Source organism: Rattus norvegicus, chromosome 9 (genome assembly GCF_036323735.1).
Source record: "Rattus norvegicus strain BN/NHsdMcwi chromosome 9, GRCr8, whole genome shotgun sequence".
In the NCBI taxonomy this organism is placed as follows: Eukaryota; Metazoa; Chordata; class Mammalia; order Rodentia; family Muridae; genus Rattus; species Rattus norvegicus.
In genome coordinates this window covers 99,082,412-99,110,068 of record NC_086027.1, presented here as the reverse complement: position 1 = coordinate 99,110,068, position 27,657 = coordinate 99,082,412, and the positions used below count along the sequence as shown (strand labels likewise).

The window sequence follows — 27,657 nt, the reverse complement described above, 5'->3', positions numbered from 1 at the left end:
ACCTCCAACCAAAATGATAATCCAGTCAGTGGCACTAAGACACTTCTATCAGCCCGAGCTCTCCGTCAAATCAGTCCAAGGAACCCCACGAGTTCCCAAAGAATACCTACATGCTCATCTTATCTAGTGAGCCCTTACAAAGGTTCAGATCCACTCAAGCAGCCCTGAAGCACAGCTTGAGGACGCTGCTGCGTTGGCTCCTGCCATCTCTGTGGCGGACGGTCATTACCTGAGGTACCTGGAGTACCCTGGGTCTAACTACAGCGCATTTCCCTAAGACCAGGTGGCAGAGCTGTACCCCAGAACTTCTGCCTTTTTTGCTCTCTGCATGCTCTGCAAGCTCTTCTGGGGGACCCCAACTTTAGCATGAGCTTGAGGCCTCCCCAGCTCGTCCAGGCTGCCTCAGCTCTGACCCCTTCCTCGATGAAAGCCATTCCCACTCAGCAGCAGTCTGCCCAGGAGAAAAAAGCAAGGATCATGTTTCCCAGTTTTATAACAAAATACCAACCCCACTGCCTAAACACTGGTCATCCAAAGCGGATTCATTTCTCCTTAATCAACAACTTAAAATGCCAGCGCCCTGGGCTATCAGATGGTATGAGCTCCCAGTTGGGCCTGATGCTGCTAATAATAGGATAGGGAGAGCGGCCGTGAGGGGCTGCGGTGTTGGGCTGGAAGCTTGGGCTGTCAGTCTCTCGCTCTCTCTCTCTTCTCTATAGACTTGCCCGCTGACACCAGTGCACACGCATGTGCGTATGCATACATGTGTACCTCCGGGGCTAGGCCAGATCAAGGACAGCTAGAGCAACAGCTATTGCCTTTCTTCCTATGTGGTACCTGCTGACAGGTGTGGACTCTGTGGCCGGCAAATTCTGCCTCAAATGCAGCATGAGAAGATATCTGGTGTTCAAGGCCAAAGTCCTTCTGGTCGAGTCAAAAGTGTAAGGACTCACTAATTTCCTCTTGGTGGTGGATGCTGCCACGCTCACAGCTAACTGCCCAAGGATTTGTAGAAGCCTTTTTAATATGCACATATGCCAATCAAAGCTGCCCACCAGTAAGAACGATTACAGTTTAAAGTATTACTCAGTAGATGCGTGTACACAAACCACACAACTCACGTTGCCCTGTGTAGGAATTTTACATCTTGGTGAAAGTCCCTCAGGACACCATGCTCACTAACAGGCATGAGCATGACAGGGGCCAGCTCACAGCCTCACTGTATACCACTGCCCTGAGTCTTTGGTTTGTCTCTAATAAGAGTTGAAACGGACAGACGCGAGGCACATCGTGAGGTGGAAGGACAGTGGGATATGAAGGGCAGTCGACCCCTAGAGCAGCAAAACACCCTGGGAATTTTGGCAGATCACAATGGGTGGGGCTGGGACTCAGAATGGAATACCTAGCATCTATGAGGTCCCAGGTTCAATTCCCATTATTGCCAAAAGGAAAATGAGGAAGGAAGGAAGGAAGGAAGGAAGGAAGGAAGGAAGGAAGGAAGGAAGGAAGGAAGATCAAAGGGCCATGGGAGAACCAGGGTGAGATGATAATGGAGGAGCCTAGGGCAGCAGCCTTGGGTGGGGGTGGCTCTCACAGGGCTCCTGACTCTGCAGATGATGGGAGCTACCAACCCTCTTTAACCCTAAGAGACAGCAGCCTCCGGCCCCAGAACTACCTTCCTCCCCATCATACTACCCCATGGCTCCCACGGTCAATAGAAGGGCTAACAGGGTCCTACACACAGTGGGCCCACAAAGTGTCTACTGAACAAGCAGAAATATTTCACAGAGAAAATGACAGCAGGTGGCCTGAGAAACAAGTGGAACTTGGTTATTAAAAAATATTAAATATTCAGTTTCAGATGAGCTGCCCAGTTTGTGTGCTGCAGTCAAGTGGGCGGAGGAGCTCAAGTTGGGATGGTTCCCTGGGCCTGGGCAGGGCCAGCTCAGAGGTAGGGTCTTTTCCTAGTTTCCATGTGTAGGTCCAGATACTTGTCTCTGGGAGTTTCCTGAAGAAGGTTCCTGGTGCATGGGAGCAGCCTGACAGGTGTTTACTTGTCCTGATTCCCCTTAGGCCCACCTGACCCTTGGCCAAGAGACGGTGGAGAGGAAGGAACTTCCGTTAACTCGCAGTCCTGTTAATCACAGTTCATCTGGAAAAAGCCCAAATAACTAACACTAAGCTCAGGACCACCTATTTTCTGATTTTAAAAAAGGTAAAACTGCTTAGAAGGGAGGCAGATGCTGGGAAAACACCAACCCCCAAGCTTCTCCCAGGGAACTAAAAGAAAATAAAATTATAAAAACACATTCATCCCAGTACTCAGGAGGCACAGGCAGGGGGATCTCTCTGACTTCGAGGCCAGCCTAATCTACACAGGGAGTCCCAGGACAGCCAAGGCTACACAGAGAGACCTTGTCTCAACAAACAAACAAAACCACTCAAAAGTAGCAACTTCTAAATGTAGAATTGCAAAGACTAAAATGTGCTACACTTTTTAAATTTTTTCATTTGTATTTGTAACCGGAAAGAAAACAGGAATCATTTCCCAATACTGGTTTACTTTTTTCTGCTCACAGCTTAGCATAAAGGAGACACTTGCCAAGCCTATCTACAGGTCACTTCCTGATCACCACAGGATAGGGGTGAGGTCCCCTCACTGTAGTGACCTTCCTGACTACCTTCCCCCACACTGGGGCTCTGGTACCCCTTTTAGGCTGTGGCTCCCAGCACTCTATGGCTACCCACACGCTACCTCGAAGTTTCCTTCCCCAAATCAAGTCTAGCCACATCCCCTCTTCTGTTGGTATATTTCCTCCTTGGGTGGCAAAGTCCCCAGGCAGAGGACAGTGCACATCACAGGCCGTGGCTCAGCCGCCCCTACAGTACATGTGGCAGGTTTGGGCCTGGCTGGAATGGCGGAGGAACCTGCTGGTCTGAAGAGAAACAGAAGTCCCAAGCTTCCATATGAAGTTGCACAAAGGATGAACATTAAAGGGCTCATTAACAGAACCAAACCTACATAGGAAGGACCACTCGGGCAGCTGGCTTCAAACCTTCTTCATGGCCAAGCCCTGAAACATATGGCTGGAGCAAATACTGCCCCCAAGAGGGATCCCCCATTACAGGAAAGGTTGTGAAGAAACCAGAACCCTAACATACAGAACCCACATTGAAAAGAAATTCTGGGGGTTGGGGATTTAGCTCAGTGGTAGAGCGCTTGCCTAGCATGCGCAAGGCCCTGAGTTCGGTCCCCAGCTCCGGGAACAAAAAAAAAAAAAAAAAAAAGAAAAAGAAAAAAAAGAAAAGAAATTCTGACTCAAGTTTTTCAAAACCAACAGTAGATACGCTGAAGGGGTGTGGGCACTAATGACCACCCTGGTCCCCCAGAACACATTATTTGTTCCTGTGGCTACTTATTCCAAAGTTTACACTAATCACTAATCAATACTATATAAGCCTCAAGGCAAACTTTTTTAAAGAAAAAAAAGATGGGAAATTAAATTAAAGAAAATCATTTTGCTCTTCGCTGGTTCGGAGAGGATTCAGACCCTAATCCCCGCCGTTAGAAGCCAAACCCAGTTCTCTCCATCTCTTCTCAGCTAAAAATCTGTCCTAGGAACTGTGACTAAAGGGCAAGCTCACAGGCTGCGAGCATCTCTCAGGTTCCAGTAGGCCACCAGTTGGGCAGCCGCGCCCAGCATCCATGCCGTGTGCACTCCGGGGCTAACCTGGAAAAAGAACTATGGGAGCGCACACATTCCAATCAGGAGCAACCAACGCTAAGGTGGCAGTGACAAGAGAAGGAGATCAACAGCAGCAGGCACTCCGTCTTCACAGTCCTAACAGAGATAGAGCCAACCTCGGAACGCCCGGCCCCCGTTACCTCTTTCTGCTGCCGTTCCAGCTCCTTCATCCGGATCTCTCGAGCCTCGGCGCGGGCTGCACGCTTCGCTGCAAGCCTAGCCTCCGCCTGAAACAGACCCAGAAACCTTATTAGAGAACAGAGCAGGCAACTTCCGGGTACATAGTTAATGACACTGTAGAGAGAAAAATCTTGTTTAGGGCTTAACAAGCACACCGTGTGATTCACAGATGCACTGGAGTGGCAGGGTTGTCAGGAGTAGGAAGAGGCGTGGCTGTGAGCCCAGGAGCTCCGCCCTCATCTAGTTTCAATTAGCTGGGTGGGGTCCGCCGAAGTCTAAAAACCTTACGTGGGAAATCTCAGAAATAAATGATTCCTATGTTTTTAAACACGTGCAACGCTGAGCCTCGTGACTGAATCCGGCACCGTTTCGTTCTGCCTTGCTCAAACGCTGCCTCCCTTTGTTCAGAGTTTCCACATCTTATGTACTATCTGCCTGTTAGTTACCGTCAACTCCAAGCCTGCAACAGCCAGCACTTGTACTGAGGATGCCTGCCCTCACTTTACGTAGCAATGGCCCCAACAGCACAGAGAGTGGTGAATCTGACAGTTTCCATATGCCAGAGCCTAGAGGTACTTGCCTTTAATAAAGAGGTGAAAGTTTCTGACGCAAAAAAGGAAAGGGAAATCTTATGCCAAGACTGCCACGGTCTGAAGCACTGTCGTTACTGTCTTACTGTGGGCCACTTAGAAATAAAGTTACTTCCCAGGTACATATGTCTAGGAGAACAGCCCAGCAGAGTTTGGTATCCTCTGCTGTCCCCTGAGAACAGGAGGGCGACCACTGAGCCTAACTAAATGCCAGGTGGATGCTGCTCTGAGCGCTTCCTTTATGTCATGTGACACACTCCTCAGCACTGTCTGGTGTCAGAGCCAGGTGCTCCTACAGGGCCCCAGTCTGGCAGCCTCACAGACAGATCTACTCCGAGACTCCTGCCCAATCCCTCTCGGCCACCCCCGATGCCCTAGGACTGACTTCCCTCTTCTCTTCAATGGAGGAAGCTCAGTCTCTTCCAAATCGACCAAGGGCACAGTGGAGGGCTCTGGATAGTAGAGCCCCCAGCCATTGGAACACGTCTGACTAGGCCAACCTAGGGGTCATAGATGGCATTTTGTCCCCGTTGCACATCTGTAGACCATGTGAATGTTCTTATCGCGTGCATCCCAGCATCGAGGGAAGTACAAGGCAGAATGTTCCAGAATTCCGATTCTCTGGTATCAAGTCATGCCTTCTCGGCAGGTAAGCTCCCTTGAAACCTGGTCAATAATAATTCTTCTACCTCCGGCGCTGGAATTTTGCAATGTCTCACTGTTCCCTGGGTCATTTTAAAACAGCACTCTCAGCTGGCTAGTGGGGTTGGCCAGTAAGTAGCAAGAGCCCAAGCATGTCTGACTTTCTCAGAGGCACACTCCATAGGAGATAAGATACTGATAGCTGTCCTGAATACTACCTCCCTGACCCGTATGTATGTATGCATGTATGTATGTATGTATATACACACATATACATGCACACACACACATACACACACACACACTATATATATATTAGAAGACAAACTGGTCCTTCTTTTCCCTTCCTTCTCTCTCTTTAATTTTTTCATTCTTGATTCTTTTAAATGACAACGTCTTACTATCTCCATAGCCTAGGCCAGCCTCAAAGTCACCATCCTCCAGCCTCAGGCCTCCCTCCCCCACCCCCACCCCCACCCCCCCCACACCAGAATTTCAGGAGTTCACAACCACACCCATCCCTGATCTCTTTAATTCTAATCTAAGTTGAATTCTAATCTAAATTGAGTCACAAGGGATTTCTTTCCAACTTCCAAGGAATGGACTTCACAGCAGACTTTGTTTGTGTGACGCCTTATCAGTCCAAGCCCACGTCTTTCAAATCAAAGGGCAAGCAGCACCATAAACTGAGGCTTGGGCTGGGGCTGGGGCTGGAGCACAGTGGTGGGTTGCTGCCTCCTCAAGGCTGTATCAGAACTCTGGCACTTGGTGTCATTTTAAAGGTCCCACACCAGTTACATGTCCTAAGTGGGTACTTGGGGGCTGTAAGAAGAACCAAGGGCTAGGGAGTGGAGGGGGAAGGGTGAAGAATCTCCTTAGATTCAAGACCTACCCTTGCGTGAGAAGGCACATGGCCCTGGGCCTGTTAACTCCTTTCTCCCCCACCCCACCCCCCACCCCCCACCCCACCCCCACCCCCGGGGCTGGGGACCGAACCCAGGGCCTTGCGCTTCCTAGGCAAGCGCTCTACCACTGAGCTAAATCCCCAACCCCCACCCCCATGTTAACTCCTTTCTAAGGAGGCAGAGACTGGGGAAGAATTCTGACAGCAGTATTAGTCCATCTGCTTGGACAAGAAGGAACAAGGAAGGGTTTGTGGGAAAGACCAGGATAAGAGGGGGCAGAGGGAGAGAGGTTTTAGTTGTCAGAGTTCTAGAAAGGCCTGCGAGGGCCATCAGGGCTGTGCTGACTACAGTGACACAGATGCTCTCTGTGTAGACACCTGCTTAGGAGTGGTGAACATGACGAGTTTCACTCCTGTCCCCACATAACATCCGATGGCAGAGAGAACTGTACAAATGAAGGGCTTTCATCCGATGACCTCGAGTTGAGCAAAAAGAACACGCCTGCTGGGCTTAGATGAGGCCTCTAAGAGAAGGTCAGAGCAAGCCTTTTGCTGGGCTTGAGAAATCTGGATGCCATATAAAAGAGAGGTGCGTGAGGGGATCCAGGGGCTGTGAGTAGCCCTCAGGTGACAGCCAGCAGGAACAGGGGCCACTACCCTACAACCTCCAAGAAAGTGAAGGATCTGGAGGCACACATGAGCTCAGAAGAGCATCCTAAGGTCCAAAAGGACTGGGCTTGGCTAGCTGTTAATGATAGCCCATTAGACCCAGAGCACAGCAAGGTAAGGCCCACAGACCCCAGAGCTAGGAAGTCAGAGGAACATTACTCAAAGCTGCAAGCCTCTGGTTATTCATTACACACCAACAGATGACCTGGCTTCTGAGATGACATTTGCCCTTGTTGGCCTCCTCTGAGCTGGGGATGGTAGGTACTTCATACACACCCCATGCCAGGATCGCTGGCCAGCCAGCCCTTCAGCCCATCTGGATTAACTCTCGGCACTGAGCCAAAGTCCCTAAACGGGTTGCACATGCTATGAGAACTCCCCACTGGGGCCCAATTCTCATTGTAGAAGACATTAGCGGAACATGCACCCTTGCTGGAGGGCAGTGGTACTAGAAACTGTAAAGCCACCAGTCCTGCCTTGAGGAGTCTAGGCATGGGCTGGCAAAGGAACCACATGGATGAAGCTTGTTACGTACCAGCTTCTCCTAATACCAGGATTTAGAGGATTTGTCTGTAATTCAATACATCTTCAGGTCCTTGTAAACTCCTCCACTTTTGGCACCCACATCTCTTACAGTGCTTACATGACTCGTGGGGAGACAGAGCCTCACACCGTACAGGAAGTGAAGGCAGTCATCTTGTTTCCTGGAACCTGCCCAACCAAACACCAGCAGACAGAGGAGCCAAACACGGACACTGATCCAAACCCTACAAGTGACTGGGCATGTCTTCACGAGGTGAACCCCACGCTCAGTGGAGCTCACACTAGCTTTGAAGCCAAAAAGAATTAGCCAATGGCTCAGCGGTGTGCTTCCTCTTATTCTGGCACACTGCCAAGAACAAGCAGCACGCAGACGGGAGCTGGAGGATGACCGTCATGAATATGACCCTACTGAGTCACCTGGGAAGGCTGGATGTGACCAAGTTCTGAAATGAACTGAATGAAATAGCCAAGCCAAGGTCCACCGTGTGGCACCTGGCACCTGGGCCTCCAGGACCATTCCCTATGCACAGTGCAAAGCCTTGGGCTGTCCCCTTAGTGTGCCAACTGTTCAGGGGGTTCTCAGCGATCGGCTGCTTTGGGCAGGTGCTTCAGGGGTGTAGCACGAAACTTTCCTGGACAGATGCTTTACCAAAATACAAAACCATAGCATGAGGTCACACACAGGTTTACAACTCTCCAAGCACAACCTTTCACTTGCTGCTGGTAGCCTGTAGGGGGACTCGGGGGAGATTCCTGAGCAGGGACCTGTTGCCTCTCCTCCCAGACCACTGGGGCTGAACAAGCCCCTAGCGTGCTAGTGTTTTCCCAATGGCAAGAGGAACCTTGCTGTGTGGGAGTACATGTTATGCCTTGGGATATTAGACCCTTCCTTTTCAGAATGTAGGAAGGTCACAAAGGAAGGAGGGGGTGGTGGCGAGGAAGGAACCAAACCCCAAAGCCACGTTCACTGGCTGCTGAAAAGTACACATGATTCTGTGGGTTGCTGTAGAACGGTCCAGGTATAAGCCCATCATGGTTCTTTATCTTGGTTCCTGGGCAGGGCAGAGGTAGGAGGTGACAGGTCCAGGTTCCTGTGACAAGCCACAGGCTTGCTAGCTTCTTGGGAACTCCCAAAGCTACTAGTTCAGAATGTGAATTTCCTCTGCCCTTCTATGGGCTGTGGCTGGCACTCCCCTAGCAGCTGTGGGCCCAGGCTGGGAGCCTATAAACAGCTTTTAAATGGAGGCACTCCTGGGTGTGGGGACATCCAGAAAGGTCCCATAGATCACCAAAGCTACCTATGACAAATCCACAAAGCTGATCTAACTCCAGACTCCTCTTGACACCCCATAAACCAGAATCAAATCCAAGGACACGCCTACTTGGATGACACAGATGATCCAAGAGCACATCCACCCTGGTGACACACACAATCCAGGGACACACCCATCATGGATGAGGCACGCATACATCCAAGGACACATGCACACTAGGTAAGAAGGACGGCAAGGAGGGCCCAAGAGAAGCACAAGTCTGACCCAAGGCCTCAGGTCTTCCATCTACTGCCCCTAACGCCAGCCCTGGTGCTTGCTGCAGGAGTCCCTTGGCCAAGTATCCTGTTCACTGGTCAGCTGCATAAATTATTTCCACTGAAATAATATAGCCTCTGTGGGTTATATAGCTGGATATGTGACAGCCTCAGGGACAGGCTGGCAGAGAGGTTTCAGAGAACTGTTTGAGAAGTCAGTGGAATATCTAGACTGTCGGTAAAGTACACACTGTGGGTGTCACTGAACAATCTCCCTGGTCCACACGGGTATTCCTGGGGCTCCTGACTGGAGTGGAGTGCCTCTGGCCATGAAAGACCAGACACGCGATTCGTAGTGTAGTGTGCTCAGCTAAGGTAGGTTGCAGGAGAGCCGCCCCTCACCTTCAGAAGTCCTCTAGCACTCAGGCTCTACTCATGCCAGTCCTGGGTCTTGAGGCCTCGCCTCAGAGGAAAAGTATGCCAGGCCTCTCCCACTCTGGACATGGTATCGGCAGCAGGGGTCCTACAAGAGTCTACCGAGAGGACGGAAGGATGTTCTGCTCTGAGGAAGTTCTTGAGAAAGGGGATTGGGTCAGTTTCGGTATCGGGTTGCTTCCGCCAGCAAACTGAGGAAGACTTAGGGCCTGCAAAACCAGCTCTACCCCTCCATCCACAGGCAGACTCCTGGCACATGGTCCATAGGCAGCTCAGTCCTGCAGTGTACCTGGTGGTGGGATGCAACATTCTCCTCTTAAGTTTCAAGAACTCCAGGGGAGGCTTGATAGAGAAACCTCTGGGTCACAGATAGATGAGGGGCCCCAGGAACACCGGCACCTCCTTGGTCTGTCTCCCATATAGACATGAGGCCCCATGGGTCTACTTGGATGTAAAGATGCCATCAATGGGGAGAAGTGCCCGGGCTAAGGACACATTCACTGAAGCCTCCGGGCTTTAGAGTTGGGTAGAATTGGCATTATTTCCATCTAGGCATGTTGCATCATGACACTAACTGCAATCTAGTGCGGAAACGTCTATTTCAGAAAAACTTCTAGGGATGCAGCAGCAAGTCACTTGTGCAAGCGCATCATAGAGCCGAAGCCCAAAATGGTACCCCCCAAAAAAACACTGGCTTGGTTTAGAAACCAGCAGGAGCCTGCGTCCTGGTGTGATCCATCCCTGAGAGAAGGAACAAAAGCCTTCCGTGGGAGCTTGGAAACCCCGGTGTGCACCCACCCACACCCGCGTTAGCTAGCGTGCGAGGCTGACAAGCCCATGGTGGTTTCCAGACTGGGGTGGAGGCTGCAGAGTGACAGAATCCCTTTCCTGAGTTGCCATGGTTGCAGGAAGCAGCAGTAGCTACTGACTTTTGTTTCTAAGGAAACCCCCACAGCTTACATTCGGCAGACTCTAAAAACAGTCTGCCATTGAGTGCAGCCAAGTGGGTGCTTGGTGGAACAGGAAAAGGAAGGCATTAACTGGGCACCTCTGAAACAGGGGCCAAGGCCGGCCTCTTCCACGGACTGCCTGCCCATGCCCCTTGGCTGGCACACGTGTCTCATCCCATTCTTTAAAGAAGTACTCATCTTTCCAAAACCCATCTCCCCCATGACGTCCCCAGGAACAAGGGAGCTTGCTCTTTATGGCTGGAACTGTGAGTGAGGACACAAATCACTCTCTATTTTTTGATATAGCGTCTCTCACGGAGCCTGGGGCTCACCAGCTTGACCCAGACTAGCTGGCCAGCAAGCCCCAGGGAGACTCCAAACTCAAGCCCTTGTGCTTGAGCCCTAAGGTATTTTGCTGTGTCCCTGAGTGCAACCTTCTGATGGCACTCAGCTGCCCTGGGACACCTGCCCTCGTGGGACTCCAAGCTCAGGCCATAAGATCGATGAGGCCCCAGCTGGTTCCTCAGATGGCCGGAAGGGATGTAGGACAAAGCCTTTCTTTCTTCCTCTGTAGAATGTCTTTAAAAACACTATCAAAAATAACCAAGGTGAATGGCAGGCTCTAAAATGATCCTTTAATGGAAAATCAGCTACGTTAGCTCTTAGCTAGTATTACACTGCTCTGTGCTTGAGGAACCCAGTAGGCAGACCCAGAGGCGCCCTAGGCTGAGTCGAGGAAGCTGAGTTCCTGGGTAGGGAGGCTGTCTACAGTCCTGGCTTGGAGTGTGAATTCTACCACAGTTCTGGAACAGTGCTTGCTAATTCAGTTGCAAACATGTTCAGAGGTCAGAATTAGGCAACACCATTTCTAAGAGAAAATAGGCTTCTTGGCTTACCTAACATACATGACATCCTAGGTGGTATCTGGGACCAAGGGGGTTGAAGATAATACATACCACACTGGCATTAGCAAAGCCATGACTAAGGACTTGCAGGGTTGACTGAAGAGGGCCACTTCCTCTTAAGTTAGGGGTTCCCTCCAGGGCCCTCCTCTAGGCTCTACACCCTCACCTCTGTCTGCTTCATTCTAGACTGCTCCCTGAAACCCACTCCTAAAGTTTCACCAACTGTTGACGCCGTTCTTTCTAAGAATAAGCCTGAAAACTGCAGACCCCAGACAGGGAACAGCTTGTGACAACTTGCGGCAGACTACTGTCCACCAAGCAAAAACAGCTGCTGTCTTCCGAGAGCAAGCTGTGTCTGCAGGGCAGGATGGGGCTGAGTGTTGACATTCCTGAATGGGGAGGGGGCAGAGAGTCATCAGAGACCTCTACCGCTCCTCCCAGCCATTCCTATGCAATTCTGTCCCTAATTGCTCATGCTGTGGGGGCCTCAGGAGGAGCTAGAATATATAGGCTAGAGAAGGTTAATCTAAAGCGACTCCCATCTCTGTGGCTTTAGAGAAGCCACCATGCATGCTGAGTAAGGTCTTTCCAGGGCCGGTGTTTTCCAGTCAGTCATATTCCTTCACCCAGGATCTCTTTTTTTTTTTCTTCTTTTTTCTTTTTTTTTTGGAGCTGGGGACCGAACCCAGGGCCTTGCGCTTGCTAGGCAAGCGCTCTACCACTGAGCTAAATCCCCAACCCCACCCAGGATCTCTATACCTAAGCTAAATAAATTCTTTGGTTCCTGGGGTTGAATTTCAGTGAGATGGTAAATGGGACCTTGGGAGGAGGGGTGAAGACGTTGTTTACATCTCCTTAGGCAGGGAATTCTCACCACACAACCTTTCTTGCATTCATCATTCCTGGAAACAGTTATGGAAGAAGCCCCATTCTAATTCAACAAACTTGTCACTCTGGGTTGGAGGAGGAGAGGTGCTACTGGATCTACCAGATAAAGGCTTAAGTTCCAGCGGTGCGTGACTGACAGAGGCTTGGAGTGTACCTCAGCGTTACCAGGGCCCCTGACGTTCAATCCCGTAAGACAGAGTCACAAGCAACATCTAATATGTCAGTATAACTTGGAAAAAAAATTGCAAGACAGAGGCTCCTACCAATCTTCCATTTCCACTATCCCCTGTCTTAGAAAAAGAGTCCGGTTAACACCCTCTCCTGTGAAAATTACCAGACACAGAAAAGGGTAATAAACAGGGTGTGGTACCACATGCCAGTAATCCCAACATTTGGGAGCCAGGAGTGGGAAGAGCAGGAAATCATGTCAGCTACATGAGACCTGTGTCAAAAAAAACAGGTGGGGGGGTCACCTATTCAGAGGAGAAGGGGAGGGGCATGGAGGAAGGGTGATGGGAGGGGACATGGAGCAGGATGTAAAGTGAATAAGTAAAAAAAAAATTAATTACAAGATTAAAAACAAGCACGCACAAGGAGTGGGGGGGGGGGCGGTCCCTGAGTGATGGAACCCCACAGCTGCTGAGAGAAGCTGATGTCAGTGGTGACAGCAACTGCAGCGGTGGAGGCAACTGGTGACACGTTTGCTCCCTGCCAGGGTACCCGGAAGCACGCTGTATAGAGTGGTGCCAGAGACAGCCCTAGTTTCAAGCCAGCGGACCAGGGGTCAGGAGATAGGTCTGCTCCCATGTAGTAATGGCTGACACCTCACCGGGGCTGATTTAGCAGGGGGCCTGGTCAACTTAGCAACATTTATACTTAGGAAGTGTCTTCTATGACAGCTACTGATGGAGGGGAGAGGCATCAAGGCAGTTCACACCAAGTTCAGCAGGGCAAGAGACACACACCGGCCCTGAGGAGGTTACACAATGCGAAGGTGAACTACACCTGCACCTCACACCCACTCAGCCTTCTTCCTCTGGGAAAAGTCTCAGTAATTTCTAAAGCTGCACACATCTGTGCGCTCCTGTTAAGGGTAATCCCTCTCCCTCTCCCTCCCCCACCCCCACACACACCGCACTGCCACACACATGGATCAGAACTGATATTGAGGACCTAATATAGTGGCCTTTATCTGCAGTACAATCCCAGCACTCAAGAAGTGAGGCAGGAGGATCACAGCTATGAAGAAAATCAGGCCCACATTGTACGAACCTGTGTCCTAAAAAGTCCTAAAATAAAATAAAAATGGTGGCCTACCAGGATGGCTCCTTGGGTAAAGGTGCTTGGCGTGAGAGCCTGGTGGTCTGAGGTCAATCCTTGGACCCACGTGAGGACTAAAGGAGAGACTAAGTTTACAAAGCTGTCCTCTGGCTCTGTACATCTGCTGTGGCACACAGACCCATTCTGCTCCAGTGAAATAATAAAAATTACACACACACACACACACACACACACACATACACACAGACAAACACACACAGACAAACACACACACACACACACACACACACACACACACACACACACACACACTGGATTTTTCCCCCCACCCAAGACAGGGATTCTCTGTGTAGCCCTGGCTGTCCTGGAGCTTGATCTGCAGACCAGGCTAGCCTACAAACTCACACCACTCTGCTTCTGCCTCCCAAGTGCTGGAAGTCCACCAAGTCCACCACTGCCCGGCCAAGAGTCATAGAGGACTAGGGTTTGGATCCAGTCCCCACATTAGGCTGAGGAGACCCTCACAGCCACCTGTAAGTACAGCTCCAGATCTGGTGTGTCCTGGCATCCTGCAATCACATGCACAGTACATATACCACCACCCCTACTTCCATACACACATATACACATCATTAAAAAGTAAAAATGCTTTTAAAATACTCTTAAAAACAATCCTAGGGGCTGGAGAGATGGCTCAGCTAAGAACACCAACTGTTCTTCCAGAGGTCCTGAGTTCAAATCCCAGCAACCACATGGTGGCTCACAACCATCTGTTAATGAGATCTGATGCCCTCTTCTGGTGTGTCTGAAGACAGCTACAGTGTACTTATATATAATAAATAAATAAATCTTAAAATTTTTTTTCTTAAAAGACCCTGCTACTTTGAAAAAGAAAATCTCCGTTAGAGAGGCTACATTAAAAGTAAACTCTCCTCCTATGACTTAAGTGAATTACTTCTTTTATGGTTTTTCCAACACAGGGTTTCTCTGTGTAGCCTTGGTTGTCCTGGAACTCAAGTCTGTAGATCAGGCTGACCTTGAACTCACAGAGATCTATCTGTTTCTGCCTCCCGAGAGGGATCAAAGGAATGCGCCACCACTGCCCAGCTGAGTTACTTCTTTATTATAAAGTGGCCACACTTTAGATTCCCACCAGGGCATCCCTGTTTTCATGTTGCCTCTACCTTTATTGGCTGTTCTGGAATTTGCCCCTGGGGCAAGTCATTATTGCAGTGGTCAGCAATCACCTGGTCATTCTGAATTACTTCTTGGGTGTAGTCACACTAATGTTGGGTTTAATCTGGGAGACAGAAGTGAATCCATTTAACCATATAGCTACCATTGCAATAAGTCCATCCTATAAAAGTAAGCTAAACGTCTTTAAAACACTAGTCGGAACTGTTGGCCTCCAAGCACTCAGGTAATAGAGCCCTCCTTTCCCTGCAGCTGCACAGAAAGGGCTCTGAGCTCTATGGTTAATCCTTTAAATTGAGTGGAATTCTGGGAATTCTGGCATCTGAGTAACGGGTCACAAACGGGTCCAGTGCTGACTCACTGAGCCTGATTTTTCTGGAATAAGCTGTTCCTCTCTGAGCATTACCTTTTGAGGAGTAAGCATGGTACCAAGGCCTGGCTCACTTGGTTCTGCTTCCTAGTAAGTGCCCCACGGAAGCAGGTTCAACACCAATCAGCTGTGCTGAGAAATGGCCACCAGAAACAACTCAGTTTCCTGCTCTCAACCGGGGTAGGTGGTGGCCGAGCCCAGAGTTTTATGCCGTTTACAAAAGAGGCTTCCGGTATGCGACGGCTGTTAGACTGAACAGAAACTAACCTAAAGAAAAAGGGAAATTCAGTCTCCGTTGTCACCAAAGAAGGATGACACTAAAGACACTTGTTTCCATCTCAGTTCAAGGCCTTCACCAATGCATTTCATGGCTTCCTGTACTGAGAGGTTTGGGCACAGAAGCTGATATCAGAATAGTCTGGTAGCTGTGACCTCTGGACTGGGATGAGCCCAGCTCCAGCAGTGACAGGGGAACTGACCTGTGCCCTGGCCGGTACTATGGGAACAGGTGACAGATCTCAGGGTTTTCAGACCTCTAGGCTTCCCAAGCCATGAATTCAGCATCTAGTACAAGTGTCTCAAAGTCACCAGCAGTGGTGACTGAGAGGTGCCTTAGAATCCAAAATGACAAGTCAGGGAACAGCAGTGACAGGAGGCAAAAGCTTGATGAAGAAGAATCAGAGATGCAGATTCTGAGTCGCCAAATTCTGATCTTCAATCACTCAGGCCAACAGAGCTCGGGCTGGGGCCATTTGGGTGGAGCGCTTGTTTGACATATGAGACAGACAGACACACAGACAGAAACAGACACACACACACACACACACACAGAAAAACTGAGAGACACAAAAAGAGACAGAGAGACACAGACAGACAGAGAGAGTGTGTGAGAGAAACAGATAAAGAGACAAAGACAGAGAGACAGAGGGAGGGAGGAGAGGAAGGAGAGAGAGGGAGAGGGAGGGAGAGGGAACACAAACATGCTTGGGACAAGCACACAGTAAAAAGTCAGGCTAGAAAAATGAAGCAAATGACCTCAGACCTGCAACTCAAGAGGAAAGAACTTACTATTTTTATCTTAACTACGCAGAGAAACAACACATTTATAATGTTAGTCCATACTCCAGGTTCCAGGACCTGAGGATTGTATGGGGCACAGGATCCTGTGAGAGGAACACAATGTCACCTACGAAATTCATGTCTGAGAGCCCTGTGACTGAGTCATAGTGAGTTCTTGCTCGGTGCAGGGCTACATTCACAGCCTGCCCTGCATTCAGCCATGTGCATGTGCACACGACCAACAGGGCTAACTTCTACCCCTCTCTCTGCAGCCTTCTAACTTCTACCCCTCTCTCTGCAGCCTTGCCCGGGTATGGACTGACTGGCCCCTTTCAGGGTAAGTGCTCATCAGTGTGTGGAAAGAGACCAGAGATGACACAACCTGAATGACTCAAAGAAGTTACGGAAGTTGAAGAAATGCCACTTTGGGGCTGGAGACATGGCTTAGTGGTGAAAAGCACTGGCTGTCTTTCCCAAGGACCAGAATCCTATTCCTAGCACCTTCATGACGTGCTCCAACAGTCTATAATCTATAACTGCAGAGGCTCTGAAGCCCTCTTCTGGTCTTCACTAGGACCAGGAAGGCAAGTGGGGCCCAGATATCCATGCAGCGGAAATACAGACATGTAAGATTAAACAAACAAACAAACAAACCGAATGCCAGTTTCCACTGTGGATGCAGAGCCTCTCAGACTTCTCGCCAGCAGACCTGCTTGGCACCCCCTCAACTCTGCTGTCTCCCCTCCTTTTTCCCTTGTGGTGCTGAGGCCTTGAACACAGTGTTAGGGAAGCTCTAGACTGAGGAGATCATGCTGTCTGTTTGCTTCCTCTTCCCCATGTGGTCCTCTTACAACTATTCAACCCAGTCCTTGTTCACTGGAGACCCTGTTCCTACGAGCCTGGGACACTTACTGCAAAACAAAAAAGCCATTCTATAGCCATCACTGCTGGTCTCCAGCAACATGCTCAACCCAGAGTCCACGGCAACTGGGTGGACCCCCTTCTAACACACCGGCCATTGTCATGCCCCGCACACTTCCTGCCCAGCAGGCCGTTAGCCTCAAAAACAGAGGGGGCCGCACTGTGTTTCTTTTTCTGTGTTCTTTAACAAACTTTTGCCACTGTTTTGTAAACCTCCTAAAGATTCATCGTTTCCTTCTAGAATCTTCTGGGACTAAATGTGTCAAGAATCCAGCTTTGTTAGATTTTAGACCATATTTTTGTTAAGTATCAGGCCTTCATTAAATGCACAGAGAGGGTTGCAGAGCAATGTATGCAGGTTATAGGTTATATTACATTACGAGAGAGAAGGAAAGACTAAAAATAACCTCGACTGGGACAGGGCAGGGCTGGCTCATTGCTGGATGAATTCATCCATAGCCTTACATGTAAACATTCACTCACTCTTTAACTCTCTGTCCTTCCTGGATTCTGGAAGTGGACGCAAAGGATGATTGGAATTGATTAGCCCAATGAGTGCTAGGCTGAACACTGCTCCCAGCCTCCTACTGCTGGGCTACAGTATCTTGCCTGGGTCCCGGGCAGGCTCCAAATATCGAGTAGGGGGACCTGTGGCTGGTATCTTGGAGTTGGAAGCAAATTCCCACCTCTTGGGTCCTTCCTTGGCTTCCTTACATTCTGCCCTCGGTGTTTGGTATTTATTCTTCCTTTGCCCAGGATGCAGGCACTTGGTTCCTGTATGCTAGAACCAGCCAAGGGCTGACTTCCTCCTGCTGCTTGCCTTCTATGGTGTGCCTGGGCCTCTGTTCTGCACACCAGTGGCTCAGCTTTCCCTCCTACCGGATCCTCCCTTAAGAGGGTTCCAAAGTGGCCCCGCAGGTTCCCGCCCTTGGCCTCCAGGTTACAGACTGATTCCTAAAGCCTGATTTACTGCCAAAGCTTAGGTGAGGACATGGAATATGCACATTGAAACAGACAGGAGAGAAACCCAATTCTCACCAAGGAACCGACTTTTCACAAGTCTGTCATGGGAATAAAAGTTGGCTTAGCCTTCCGAGCACTTGGAGGAAGCTCTCCCAGTCAAAGCAACCTCACCTTGAGTCTTTAAAGGCCAACTATAGGATTAACTCCTACCTGGAGAATGAGTGACCTAGGCTCACACTTTAATCAAGGTCTCACAAAAACCTGATAAAACAGGAACCTTAGTCCCCTACCCCCACCCTGTACTAACTCCATAAAATACATGGTTTCAAAGAGAACAGTTCACTTTTAAATATTCCCATTCCCATCCATAAGTAACCACAGCAATGGACAAGGTTGGGGGGAGAGAGAGAGAGAGAGAGAGAGAGAGTGTGTGTGTGTGTGTGTGTGTGTGTGTGTGCAGGCCTGTTAGCCCAACATCGGATAGTTGAGACATTAGGATCCAGTGATCAAGGCTAGTTTGGATTATAGATCCTGTCTGAACTTCCAGCCCCCAAACCACAACCATAAACTATGCAGGTGTAACAACCAAAAATACTCCGGAGTGCCCAATTTTAAACCAGTCCTCATCCACTGTCCCCCCCAAGTTCCATAAGTGAAACACGTGTAGGACCTTGCCCAGACACAAGAGGCTCCCGGCACCGGCCAAAGTGGATTTGGGGACCTGGATCCTCGAGGGACATGTTCCTAAGGTCAAGAGTCTGTAAACCCTCCGGGCCACTCAAGGCACGATAGTGCCACTGGATAAGGACCCAGTTCCCAGGTGCTGTACTCTGTAAAACACCCTGTGAAACTCTACACCACGCTCAGCTCTCAGACCTCGGTTAGGTCCTAGCCAGCCAGCCAGCTAGGCAGAGCCTGCCTAGAGACCATCACCAGGGGTGGAGGGAGAGACCACTCTCCTTTTCGTCCTTGAGAGGAACATTGGGGCGTAAAAGGTACTTTTCAGAGCGCCACCTACGGACACCTCACACTCAGCCAACCACCAGATGGTAGGCAGGAGCTGCCCTACATCAGGGCTTTTGAGTGGCTCAAGCCCACTCGCCTGTCTTCCAGCAGCACCACCATAGTTGAAGGGACCACTGCCCTTGACCTTAGAGCCGTTGGGGGGACCCAGGCGGCGGTTGCTGGCAGGCACAGGTCTGAACTGTGTCTCCATCTTACCAGTCTTTGCGCTTCTGGACTCAGACAGTCGATTTCCTTGTTTTGCGCGCCCTCTGGGCTGGTCATGTTGCCGAAGTACAGACCAACTTCCCACCCAAGAGTTCGCTCGGAAGACCCGCTCCCTCGTCCACAAGCAGAGGGCTCTCAGTGAGGCCACATTCTGGGATCCAGGAAGGCCGTCCAAGCAGAAGCAGAACTTGCAACGATCCCCTGGGCGTATACGAAGCTCGGAAGCCCAGATCCGAGGTTCCCTTGCTGGGGTGCGGCCGGCAGGGCGGGGCGCAGGTGGCTTCGGGCCGGGGCGGGGGTGGCAAGAGAGGAGCCGGGGGCATACTCCGCCCCAGCCCCGCCCAGCCTCGCCCCCACGCCCCACCCACCCTATGCCCGCCTCTTCTTCCTTCCCAGCCCCTTTCCCGCGCTCTTTCCAGGGGGTGTACCCCTTCCTCTCTGGTTCCACCCAGTCGGGGTCCATCTGCCTTGAACTTTCCTTCCTCGCGGCCACCTCCTGCCCTTTTAGTCTCCTGCTTCACCCACGATGGCACTCTCAGTCCAAGCACTCTTTCCATGAGGTCCATTCGAGCCCGCCTACCCGGGACCCCAGCTCCTCCTCCGTAACTCCTCCCACGCTCCTCCCCTTGCACCGCCTCAGAACCTCTGGGCCGGCCTCCCTCTTCTCCAGACCGCGGGCCATCAATCACCACCCAGTCCCTGCGGCAGACACCGGAAAGGCGGAGGGAAAAACCCTGGAGACCCCACCCATAGCCACGCCCTAGCCATCCCCCGTTGAGTCAGTGCTGGAGACCAGCCCAGGCCTTCCGAGCGCACCTTCAGTTAGGACACGCGTGGCTTGAGCTGGTACCACAAGGCATGAGCCTCCCAGAGTTCAGCTGCGTCCGCTGCTACAGTTTTCCGAGCCGACGTGGCTTTGGGGACCACAAGGCTACCGAACCTGACCACGTTGGACAGGAGTGAGCATCAAACCAAGACGACAACTGCGATCCGACAGGATGCCGCAAGGAACTAGTCTCCACGCTGGACAGTGACCAGACTCGCAGCACGTGCCTTCCACGTCCACTGAGCAGGAGCACCCCTGATTTAAAATCAAAGCCAAGTGGGCAAGCAACCAGAATGCTCCAGTATTGTGCGTTGTGGACTGAAACAACCCAAAGGAAGGGGCATGGATTTCCCCCTTAGCCAATCAGAGCCGCATATCTCCACATGGCCTGTGCAACAGACCTGGGTGACCAGCTTTCTCCATCCTGGAAGAGCCTTCTTCAGTCTCAAAAGGAAAAGCAGCAGGGTCCCCTGACCAGTTTCTCGGTTTTGGAGACTCCAGAAAGATTATGGAGATGCTAGTCACATCTGAGCTTGGCTGATATGCTTTTTTGGTAACAAGGAATCTGTGTGCCCTGGCCTACGCACATGTGGGCCAGCATTCTAGCACGAGGTCTCTGGGCAGTGCTTCGAAGGACTGGGCTGGCCAGAGGGTAGAAACAAAGAAAGATGAGTTCTGAGGGGCAGGAGGACCTGGGCCAAAGGGATGAAGGGGGCGTGGTTTGGGGAGTACTATGATGGCTGAAAGAGAATGGGTACCAAGCTTTGGTGAAGTGGTTCAGATGAGGAAAACTTCCTAGGAAGGAGAGGACTGGCTTCCTTCCAGCAGCTGGTTTCACCTTAACGTTCCACAAACAAAGCTCAGTTGATTAGAGAGAATAGTTTTGGTATCGGCAAGGTCTGTGGAATTTCTGTGGGGCACAAGTAATTTTACTAGGACTAACTTTACAGGTGAGAGTGGAGCCCAGTTATTAGAACAGCCTGAGAGAGTCCGGGTACCGTATTCTGACCTAGATAAGGAGGGTTTTAGCCTCTGGCCATGCGGAACCCTGGGACTTCCACACCACTGCAGCCCAGGGGTGGGCTTGGTTTGCTCAGCATGCCCCCAGACAATGTCTGGAGAGATTTGTTACTAATATAGAGAGCCCTTTCCCCAGACCCAGGGTATCCTTTGGCTTCTAGCAAGATCATAAACAAGCTCTCTGTCCGTGCCTGGTGTCTAGAAACTCAGCAAAAGCAAAACAAAACAAAAAACAAATCATAGTATAATGTCCTTGCTGCCCTTCGAATCTTTCAGCAAGAAACCCCTGCCAGTTCATTGCTGCCTCTTCTTGCACAGCAAGAAGGAAGCTGGGCCCTAAGGTGAACCGGCTAAGGCTGGAACTAGGCTGAGAGGTGAGGCAGAGAAGAGAGCAGGGCAGTGAGATTCCTAGGCTCAAGAGTTGGGCTACACCACCAGCCACAGAATAGCAAGAACACACAAAAGACTTGAGATTCCGCAGAATGACATGTTACGGCAGCTGGCACCCTAACACCCTGTTCTCTCACCCAGGTGCCACAGTTTGACTCAGGTGAACCCAGCCTGTCCTGTTTGGCGGCTGATGTGGGCAGGTCCTAGCCCCAGAAGTCTGGAAATCCATAGGTTCCATATCTAACCTTGGCAGTGCCGTTTAAATCTAGATGCTAGAGCCTATTCCGGTTACGCTTGCATGTAATCCCCTTGGGGCGTGGAGGCAGGAGGATTGAGAGTTAAAAGCCATCCTTGGCTACCTAAAACATCGTCTCAAAAAAAAATAATAATAACCTACCACCCAGTACTAGCGAGGCAGAGGCAGGCAGATCTCTGAGTTCTAGGCTAGCCTGGTCTATATATAGCAAGTTCCAAGACAGCCATGGCTACAGAGTTTGACCCTGTCTCAAAGCAAAGTAAAACATAAATAAGTCAGCCTATGTTCTGACGAAGGGTAGAGCCCCAAACTACTTTCCACTACTTTTGATGTCAATCCCTCTCTGATGTCTCTCTTTGACAGCTCCCTGCTCCCTTAACGTTTTGTCAGGCAGAGTGAGGTTGATGAATGTGAAGGGAATCTACAAACTTCTGGAATGTGGGAAGGTATAAAAAGTGGCACCCAATAGGATAAGGTGTACGTCTACACAAAAATGTTTACCCTAACAGAACTCTAACGGTGTCTTGGCAGAACAATGGAAAAGCCTTTAAGCCACCTAAACACACGAAGACATCAGACAAGAGGCCCCAGGACACCTTTGAAAGTGTGAGGGGAGCCTCATCTACTAGGCAGACATCTTGACGATACCAAAGGTCTTTTTCTTTCCTTTGTTTATTAGATGGTCTCATGTAGCCAATGCCGTCCTCACACTCTGAATTCTATTTCAATCTCTAGACTGCTGGGATTATAAGAGTGTGCCCCCATGCCCTGTAAGGCCCAGTGTCCTTATATAAAAAGCTGTGAGGTCTATGGTGCACCTCAGGTGTCTCCTTCTGGTAAACATGACCAATAGGCAGCCATTTCTAATAAGCTGGCTTTGCATTTGTGGCCCCTTCCATATGGCCAGGCACTGACTGACCTGCAAGCTCACAGGTTTGTCTTGTTGACACTATTTAAGCACTGTATCTCTTTCTGTGAGCACACAGTAGGCTTTAGGAAAGATCTGTCCCTACCATGTTTATGGTGTGTGGATATGTATGTGTATGTGTGTGGTGCGGTATGCATGTGTGTGTGGTAGGTGTATGTGGTATATGTGTGCATGGTTTGTATGTATGTGGTGAGCTATAGATGAGTGTATTATGTGGATGTGGTGTCTATGTGTGTGTTGTGTGTGATATGTGTGTGTAGTGTATGTGGGTGGATTGGTATGTGTCGTTGTGTATGGTGTGGGTGTGTCCTTGTCGTCTCTTAGAGAAAAATAAAGGTCTGGAGTCTCCATATCAGTTCTCAGGGGCACAAGATCATGCCCAGGAGCCTAATAAAGACTCCTGAGACTGGGACAAACAGTCAATACAATGTCCTGCATTGTTGGAGGACCACAAGGATCTCAGCTAACCAGCTCAGCCAAACATGGAGCCAGACTGGGGCCCCGCCCAAGCCAGGTTTACTCTGTCTCCCTGGCATCTGTTGCTAGGTTCCAGCTTTGTCTTCCTCTGTGGTTTGGGCGGCAGGGTGACCACATAAAGAGGCATAGGCGAGGCACAGTGGCTCTCAGCTCCCATTAATCAGGTAACCAACGTGAAATAATTTCTCAGCATCACAACCCTGGTGTTTGTTTTCCGCAGACATGAATCACCAGCCCCGTGGATGATGGGCGACAGAGCAAACCCCTAATGGCTGGCACACACAATGGGCCCACGCGTGTGTTCATACTTTGTTTGGCTCCTTAGACAATTCCCTAAAAGCCATAGCCATAACATTACATGTTATGATAACTGTGGTTTAGGCCGTCACCCAGGCTTCGGGTGGTACCTTCCGTTTGCAAAACACTCGACATACACACTGAGGTTTACAAGTTTTGCAGGACATTTGATCACATGGCGAACCCCGATGCTGTTGTTTACTGAAAGCACCTGTTTCTAGTTATGGTGTGGCGGCTCAGCCCTTAGCGCACACCTTCAATCCCTCTGGCTGGAATACAGACACACACTTGGTACTCACCTCTAATCCCAAACAATGAAGGTAAGATTAGTTTGGAGAAGTAAGCACCGTGTTTGAAAATGATGTCTAACGGAGTGATTTGACAGAATAGCATATGCCCAACTCTCTCAAGAAGAAAGAGGGAAGGGAAGATACTTAAGGGGCAGTGCGGAGAGAGAGAGAGAGAGAGAGGAGGCAGTTTTTACCAGGAGAGCCTTACAGAGACAGGTTGAAGAGAGAACAAGCTAGACACGGCTGAAGACAGATCGAGCCAGAGACTGAGAAGAAGCCAGGAGATTAGAACAGATTGCTAGAGTTAGTCTGAGACCAAGTGAGAGAAGCCAAATTCAGTCAGTCCGTTTAGAGAGGGGTTTGAGCCAGAGCAGCTGAGTTGAGCCAACCAGTCTGAGCTCAGAAAGAACAAGAAAGGGGTGAGCTTATTCAGTATCAAGTCTCAGAGGCTGAAAACATTCTAGGCCTAGATTAGCTTGTATGGAGGCTAGAAGCTTCCAGGACTAGGCTTAGGTTAGCAGCCTGAGGCGGTAAGCCTCAGAGACGACAATTACTACAGGAGAATAAAAGTTATTGTTTTATACAAGGGATTTGGCTGGTCCACAGACATGTTGGAGGAGGAGAGCCAGATTTCATTCTTTTCTTTTCTTTTCTTTTTTTCTTTTTCTTTTCTTTTTTTCGGAGCTGGGGACCGAACCCAGGGCCTTGCGCTCGCTAGGCAAGCGCTCTACCACTGAGCTAAATCCCCAACCCCCGGAGCCAGATTTCAAATCCAGATCCCCATTGTAAGTCCTGAACATCTTATCATGACACAAGCCCAGCATGCTGCATGGCATAGAGGTGCACCCAACACAGAGCTGCGCCCACCCCCTGCCAGACACCCACAGGTCCTCACTTGGGAGCAGGCACTCATCAGACTGGGAGCCCTTGGCTGTCTCCCTGGGCTTAACTTGAACCAGTAAATCAATAGGAAGCACAGCTTAGGAAAAGCAGTGGAGAAACTAGGACTGTCCATCCCAAGGGCCTATATTTCTTCCTTGGAAGGAAATGAATGACGCCCAGTCACCTGGAAAAGTGGCCAATCAACTTGATGATTCTCAGCCTCCACCTGAATCCCCCCAATATCCTGAGATTCTTAGGCCTGGATCCTGCAGTGAATAGAACCCATTCTCATGAAAGAGGCCCCAGCTACTTTGTATCCTCTGCCAATAAATCTATCCCTATGCTTATCACAGATCCTCTAGGCTCCAGATCTGAACTCCGTCTATCAGCCAATAGAACTCATTCTTATCGTAAAGGTCACAGGTCACAAGTCCTACTGTGCTTACACGTGTAAGAAACGTGAACCGCAAAGCCAATGTCTGGGAGGCTATGCACCTGCAAAGATGGTCCTGAGTTGGATTCTTCACTTTTCATAGATTGTCACCCCACCAGACATAGGCTTGTGGGAGGACGGTCCCCAAAAAACCCCACTACCCACCTAAAGCTACTGGCATAGCAGTGACCGTACTACCGTCAAGAGTGGAAGCTAGGCTGGAGGGATGACTCAGCAGTTAAGAGCACTGACGGCCCTTCCAGAAGTCCTGAGTTCAAATCCCAGCAACCATATGGTGACTCACAACCATCTGTAATGGGATCTGATTCTCTCTTCTGGTGTCTGAAGACAGCTACGGTGTACTCATACATAAAATAAATATTTCTTTTAAAAAAGAATGAGACAGGGGCTGGGGACTTAGCTCAGTGGTAGAGCGCTTACCTAGGAAGCGCAAGGCCCTGGGTTCGGTCCCCAGCTCCGAAAAAAAGAACCAAAAAAAAAAAAAAAGAATGAGACAGAATTTTGAACAAAGAACAATATAGGTGTATGAAATTTCAAAATGATAAGTAAATAATTAAAAAAAAAGAGTGGAAGCTAAATCTCCCATGAATCTTAGGGCATTACTGGTACCATTGAATGGGAGAATGGGCCCCTTCCACATGTTGTCTGAGGAGTGGTAACCCAAGCCAGCACCCTGCTCGGGCTAAAGTACCCTTAGCCTATGAGCCATGCTCCTGGCCATCTTCACAGACAGATGGTTCCAGAACTGAAGAGCTAGAGAACAAGAGCAAGCTGATTGCAAGCGAGCCTGCCAACCAGCTCCTGGGCTGGGTTTCATACAAGTTCACGCTGCCCTGTGCATCCATGTTGATTTAGGCCCTCCCCGACACAGGCTGCAGTGGGTTCCTTGGTAGTGGCTTCATCTTTTCATTGTTTTGAACACATAAGGTCTCAAACTCGGAATAACTGGCTAAGATGCCTATTTAACATATCAAAGCGGACCAGGTTTTCCCAGCATCCCTTAGTCCCTATCTGTTACGGGATATAGCTGGCATACCCTGCCCTCTACCCTAAACTTCCCCAGCGCAGGGACTAGGCTACCCTCCTCCACAGCTACCCTTCCCTGTATGATCCAGTCATGTTGGTTACCCAGCTCTTCTGTCTGCTGTTTGCCTTCCTGGTCTCTCTCCTCTCTCCTCACATGGTCAGGCTCAGGGTCCTGTTCATTCTGGACTTTCCCAGGTGTCCCTACCTCTGGCTATGCTCTCTCCCTTGTATCTAAGACAACAATCTTCTCCGGACTTTGGGAGTCGTCACGCCCTCTTCCCTTTCATTCCTTCTTTTACTCACCTGCTGCAGAAACCTGAGTTTGAGACCAAACAGAACGTTACATCACTTCATAAATAATGGATGGGTGGACAGAAGGACAGACAGACAGTTGGACAGATGGATGTTTTCCTGATAAAAGGGAGGTTTTTTTTTTCCCATAAGTTATCCTGAACTCTTAGATTTTCCCTTTTTCTTCAGAAACTATATCACTCTGTAGCCTAAGGGACTGGCCTGGAACTATGTGGCCTGTGCTGGCTTTGAACTTGTGGAAATGATCCTGCCTTAGGCACCCCAGAGCTGGGACTACAGATGTGAGTCACTATGTCCATCCAGCTCCTTGATCTTTAAGTATTTTGTTTTGTTGTTGTTGTTTCTCTCTCTCTCTCTCTCTCTCTCTCTCTCTCTCTCTCTCTCTCGAAGTGGGAATAGAAACTTTCATAAGTTAGCCCAGAGCACCAGCCAGTCAAAGGTGACGTCAGTGACTGGCCAGTAGTGAAATGAGAACAAGTAATTTGGAACTCCCACATTTAATGGCTAAGGAACAAGCCAAGGCAGAGAAGGGGTAGTTAAACTGAAAACAGAGGTGACTCCTGGAAGCAAAGAGAACAAAGTTGAGAAAGCCTTTAATCTGCAAATAGAAAAACAATGATTACTGTGTTCTGCTGTCAGAGCCTGGAACTGAAGCCTGGGAGAGAGGCGGGGATAGAGGGAGGGTTTGCTAGAAATTATGTTATGTAGGTATATTGACTATGCAGATGTCTGTGCACTACGTGTCCCTGTTGTCTGCAGAAGCCAGCAACATATTTATCATATTTCCCGAAGCTGGAGTTATGGATGGCTGTGAGCCACCATGTAGGTGCTGGGTATCAAACCCATGTTTTCTGCAAGAGCGGTCAGTATTAACTGCTGAGTCATTTCCTCAGCCCCTGGTCCATAGTTCTTTTAAGGATGGAAGAGACTCGAGTCTGTCTGAAAGCTGAGAGTAAGAAGAGAGAGAGCTGGGGATATAGGGAAGTGTCTCAGAGAGAGACTGCCCACAGAGGGACCGGAGGAAGGCCGCAGACACAGAAGCTGCCAGGTTTGAGCAAAGGTCTACTTGAATGGGGTCGGGGTGAAGTTGTTATCGAACCCAAGTGAACGGGGTGTGAGAAGTTTTGCTCCTGGTTGGGGGCAGTACTAGGCAAGGTTGGGGCAGGGAGAGGGCAGAAGGTCAGGAATGGAAGGGTTGTCCGGGATTTGAACTGGCCAGGGGGGGGGGGGTCACTGCATTGCCAGTACCTGGAAGCAGAATTCTTTCTGGGGAGCTCTATCAAGTCCATCAAGTTGCATGGGGTGATGGAAGAGCCATTGGATATAATTTCTAAACCATTTCACTCCAAGTTCACCCCCCTCAAAGTGTGTGGGAATCTAAATGTACTCTTCCAAGCCACCCTTCGGAACTGGTGACCCCTCCCTGAAGCCAGGCCAGAGCTATCACAGAAACATCTCCCTTTCCCAATAAAGACCCAAACATCTAATGAACACCTCCAAG

General features: G+C 49.9%; 1 protein-coding gene across 50 annotated transcripts in view; it reads right to left on the bottom strand.

Moving 5' to 3' along the window:
* Positions 1–27,657, bottom strand: part of Lrrfip1 (LRR binding FLII interacting protein 1) — a 128,216-nt gene that overhangs the window by 57,737 nt on the left and 42,822 nt on the right. For 36 of the 50 annotated variants that reach the window (XM_006245444.5, XM_006245458.5, XM_006245459.4 and 33 more), the window contains exon 2: positions 3,887–3,973. In XM_006245444.5, coding sequence (XP_006245506.1) covers positions 3,887–3,973 — 87 coding nt within the window. Of the gene's footprint in view, positions 1–3,886; positions 3,974–18,989; positions 19,562–27,657 lie in introns of those variants that run through there. The other 14 variants (XM_063267539.1, XM_039083997.2, XM_006245457.4 and 11 more) reach the window with 8 other exon arrangements.